The sequence below is a fragment of the Vigna radiata genome, chromosome 6 (genome assembly GCF_000741045.1).
Source record: "Vigna radiata var. radiata cultivar VC1973A chromosome 6, Vradiata_ver6, whole genome shotgun sequence".
NCBI classification, from domain to species: Eukaryota; Viridiplantae; Streptophyta; class Magnoliopsida; order Fabales; family Fabaceae; genus Vigna; species Vigna radiata.
This window is the reverse complement of record NC_028356.1, coordinates 635,042-639,055: the sequence shown is the minus strand read 5'-3', so window position 1 is coordinate 639,055 and position 4,014 is coordinate 635,042. Positions and strand designations below refer to the sequence as shown.

The 4,014-nt window shown below is 36.0% G+C and overlaps 1 protein-coding gene across 1 annotated transcript; it reads left to right on the top strand.

Annotated features, from left to right (window-relative positions):
• The first annotated feature begins 273 nt into the window (after positions 1–273).
• On the top strand, positions 274–3,481 carry LOC106765074 (glucose-1-phosphate adenylyltransferase small subunit 2, chloroplastic). Its single transcript, XM_014649568.2, has 9 exons — positions 274–694; positions 971–1,267; positions 1,375–1,644; positions 1,746–1,925; positions 2,023–2,126; positions 2,239–2,350; positions 2,491–2,589; positions 2,724–2,843; positions 3,117–3,481. Exons 1-9 carry the CDS (start codon positions 446–448, stop codon positions 3,231–3,233), a joined length of 1,548 nt encoding a protein of 515 aa, XP_014505054.1. The 5' UTR covers positions 274–445; the 3' UTR covers positions 3,234–3,481.
• Positions 3,482–4,014: the final 533 nt, after the last annotated feature.

Here is a 4,014-nt window from a genome sequence, read left to right as displayed (position 1 = left end):
AACAAAAACTACAAAATAGCGCAGATTTAGAGAGAAAGGAGACAAATGCATGGGGATGAGATTTGAAGTGTCTCTCTGTGAGCCAAGTTTCATCCTCAACGGTGCACATTCAACCTGCCAGCCTGTCACTTCCTTCTCCCTCGAATCAAAAGAACGGTTCAAATTCCTCGTTTCTTTTCTTAAAACTAAAAACCTCTTCAGTCTTACCTTATATTTCGTTCTACTACATTGCATGTTTATCCTATGATCTTGTTCTTTTTCCTTATTTTCTTCCCAACAACACATTTTTAATATTAAATTAAAAAATATCAATCAAATTTCTCATAATATCTCCTCTTCCATATAAGGGATTCACTCACATATTCTCAACCACACACTCTCTCACTCTCTCTGTTGTTTCTTTCTTTCAACACACACTCACAAAGAGAGACTCACATAGAGAGTGATGGCATCTATGGCTGCCATAGGTTCTCTGAATGTACCATGTGCTGCTTCTGCCTCCTCTTCAAGTGGGGGAAGGAAAAGCCTTCCACGCAGCCTTTCATTCTCCGCATCACAACTTTCTGGAGATAAGATTTCCACCGATTCAGTTTCGGTTGCTCCAAGAAGAGTTCGTAATCCAGTTATTGTGTCTCCCAAGGCGGTTTCTGATTCCCAAAACTCCCAGACCTGTCTTGATCCCGATGCTAGCAGAGTAAGTTTACCTCTTTCTTTACTACTTAGTTTTTCTTTTTTCTTTCACTGTTACAGCTTGAAATTAGTGAGTATGTGAAAATCGACTATTTTGAGTTTGTTTGGGTGATGGGGAGAAAGGGTCTTTTGGATCAAGTTAAAAAAATGATTTTTTTAGATCATGGTAGTTGATCTTGATCCTGTGGTGTTTGAATTGGATGTGGGTTGGTTCTGATTATGATTATGATTATGATTATGATTGCAAGTAAAAGTGTTTGGCTGATGATAATGTTTGTAGAGTGTGCTTGGCATTATACTTGGAGGTGGTGCTGGGACTCGTCTTTACCCACTGACCAAGAAGAGGGCAAAGCCAGCTGTTCCTCTTGGAGGAAACTATAGGCTGATTGATATCCCTGTTAGCAATTGCCTGAATAGCAATGTGTCCAAGATCTATGTTCTCACTCAATTCAATTCCGCGTCCCTGAATCGACACCTTTCTCGTGCTTATGCAAGCAACATGGGAGGCTACAAAAATGAGGGTTTTGTTGAGGTTCTTGCTGCTCAGCAGAGTCCTGAGAATCCTAATTGGTTCCAGGTAATAACACCGTCTTAGTGCCTCAATTCTAGTTTTTTGGATTTCCTTTTATGACCTTAACTATCCCTTGATTTAATCCTTCAACAAACTTGATGCGATCATTGCAGGGTACTGCAGATGCTGTGAGGCAGTATTTATGGCTTTTTGAAGAGCACAATGTTTTGGAGTTTTTGGTTCTGGCTGGTGATCATTTGTATCGAATGGATTATGAGAAATTTATCCAAGCGCACAGGGAGAGTGATGCTGATATCACTGTCGCTGCCTTGCCGATGGATGAAAAGCGTGCCACTGCATTTGGTCTGATGAAGATCGATGAAGAGGGGCGTATAATTGAATTCGCCGAAAAGCCCAAAGGAGAACAGTTGAAAGCTATGAAGGTAAGCCCATATAAAGTAGCACACATTATGTGTTGTATTTACCTGGAAATCATTGCCAGAACATTGCTTACTAAGGCCTCTGACATTTTTTTCCCTACTAGGTTGATACTACTATTTTGGGTCTTGATGACGAGAGAGCAAAGGAAATGCCTTTCATTGCTAGCATGGGTATATATGTTGTTAGCAAAAATGTGATGTTAGACCTGCTCCGTGAGAAGTTTCCTGGTGCAAATGACTTTGGGAGTGAAGTGATTCCTGGTGCAACTTCCATTGGATTGAGAGTATGCGTTCCTTCCATCTGTTTAATATTAAGAAGACTCTTACGCTATTCTCATGCATTTGTTGATAATATTGCACGACATGTTTGTGTATTCGCAGGTGCAAGCTTACTTGTACGATGGCTACTGGGAAGACATTGGTACAATTGAGGCTTTCTATAATGCAAATCTGGGAATCACCAAAAAGCCTGTGCCTGACTTCAGGTGAACTATATATAGGTCATTTAATATTGAGAAATGTATCTCCTCAATGATAGTGTACTGTGGCTATGATGTTGATGTGTTTATACTTTATTTGTATATTGATTTCATGCAGCTTCTATGATCGTTCGTCTCCAATTTACACCCAACCACGATATTTGCCTCCATCTAAGATGCTTGATGCTGATGTCACTGATAGTGTTATCGGTGAAGGATGTGTGATTAAGGCAAGTCTTTTAGAACCTTCAAACTATACTTTATATCTTCCATGTTTGAGATTTGTATAATTCTTAGTAAGATATCAAATATAACATGAATGATTTTTTTTATAGGAAACTAACCTTGTATTCCATATTTTGTTCCATAGAACTGCAAAATTCACCACTCTGTGGTGGGGTTGCGATCTTGCATATCAGAAGGAGCAATTATTGAAGAGACACTATTAATGGGGGCAGATTATTACGAGGTAAAGTAACTTTGACAGATACACCTAGTATTTCCAAGTTTACCAGTGAAGGTTTGACGTATGAAAGTGCTTGAAACACTTATTTATTGTAAGTTTGTAACGGAAAAATTGGTTTTCTGATTGTTGTATACCAGACTGAGGCTGATAAGAGGTTTCTGGCTGCTAAAGGCAGTGTTCCAATTGGTATTGGGAAGAACACTCATATCAGAAAGGCAATTATCGACAAGAATGCTCGAATTGGAGACAATGTGAAGGTGAGGGTAGTAGATTAGGTGATTTGGATATTGTTTCTAAATTAAAAATGAAGTTTCGTCTAAATAACCTCCAAAATATAAAAAACACTGACAAAACTATAGCTGTTTTATATATTAATAGTTACAAATAATTGATTTTGGCCAATAGTGTATTTATTTATAACCTGTGTGATTCTCTTTTTAATTAAAGATCATGTCAGACTCTTAATTAAATATGTAATCTGAATCATTAATCTTAGCTGATGATTGTGTTTAAATATTCTATGGATATAGATTTTAAATGCTGACAATATCCAAGAAGCTGCAAGGGAAACAGATGGGTATTTCATTAAAAGTGGGATTGTGACAGTAATCAAGGATGCTTTAATTCCTAGTGGAACTGTCATCTAAATCCCCACAAAATCAGATGTTGTTCTGTTCCAAGTGCAAATGGTGTCTGATGAGCTCGTTGTCACCGCCGGAGAGTTTATCAAGCTCTGCTTTCCACGCCTAGTGCAGGCTTTCTTTCTGTTTCATCATAGTGTGTATCTTTAGGCAGTAGCTTGTAAATAATAGCGGAAGATGATGACCTGTTTTGAGCAATAACTATGTAAAGTTTATTTAATCAATTCAATAAATGTTTCAGTATTTTGTGCTAACTAACAGTCTTTGATTAAAAAAACAAGAGGAGAAACCTCAGACACCTAGGCCAGATTGCTACAGATTAAAAAATAATTTGTTTAATATTAGGTAATTTAGCTTTTAAAAAATAAAAGTTAATTTGTGTCTGCATATGATCCTAGAAATGCCTTCTTCAAATAGCTGAATAGCCGTTGATAATAGAAACTTTTGATTTTAATTAAGTTTTTTTTTTATTATTATTATGTAAGTGAATTCACTTCTAACTATTTTATTAGCTCTTGATAATCACTTTCTTAAAAAAATCATTTTCTTTTGTTTACGAGATTATTTAAATAAATCATTTTTTATATAATAAACAACTTATTGAAAGATAGTAAATGTCCTATCTTTTTTAACCTTTCCACCAGATAATTATAATTTTTTCTCATTACTGATTAATTTTTTATTTTTTTACTTTTAAAATTATCACTTTTGTAATAATGTTTCTGTTTAACATTAACAAAAAGCCCGTGGACAAAAACTTGGTAAATTTTGTATATCTTGTCTTCGT

Excerpts from the sequence above, each read along its gene's own strand:
- LOC106765074 (XM_014649568.2), top strand. The coding sequence starts at position 446 with ATGGCATCTATGGCTGCCATAGGTTCTCTGAATGTACCATGTGCTGCT. Across the intron at positions 1,645-1,745 it reads AACAGTTGAAAGCTATGAAG|GTTGATACTACTATTTTGGG; the intron begins GTAAGCCCATAT and ends TTTCCCTACTAG. Across the intron at positions 1,926-2,022 it reads CAACTTCCATTGGATTGAGA|GTGCAAGCTTACTTGTACGA; the intron begins GTATGCGTTCCT and ends GTGTATTCGCAG.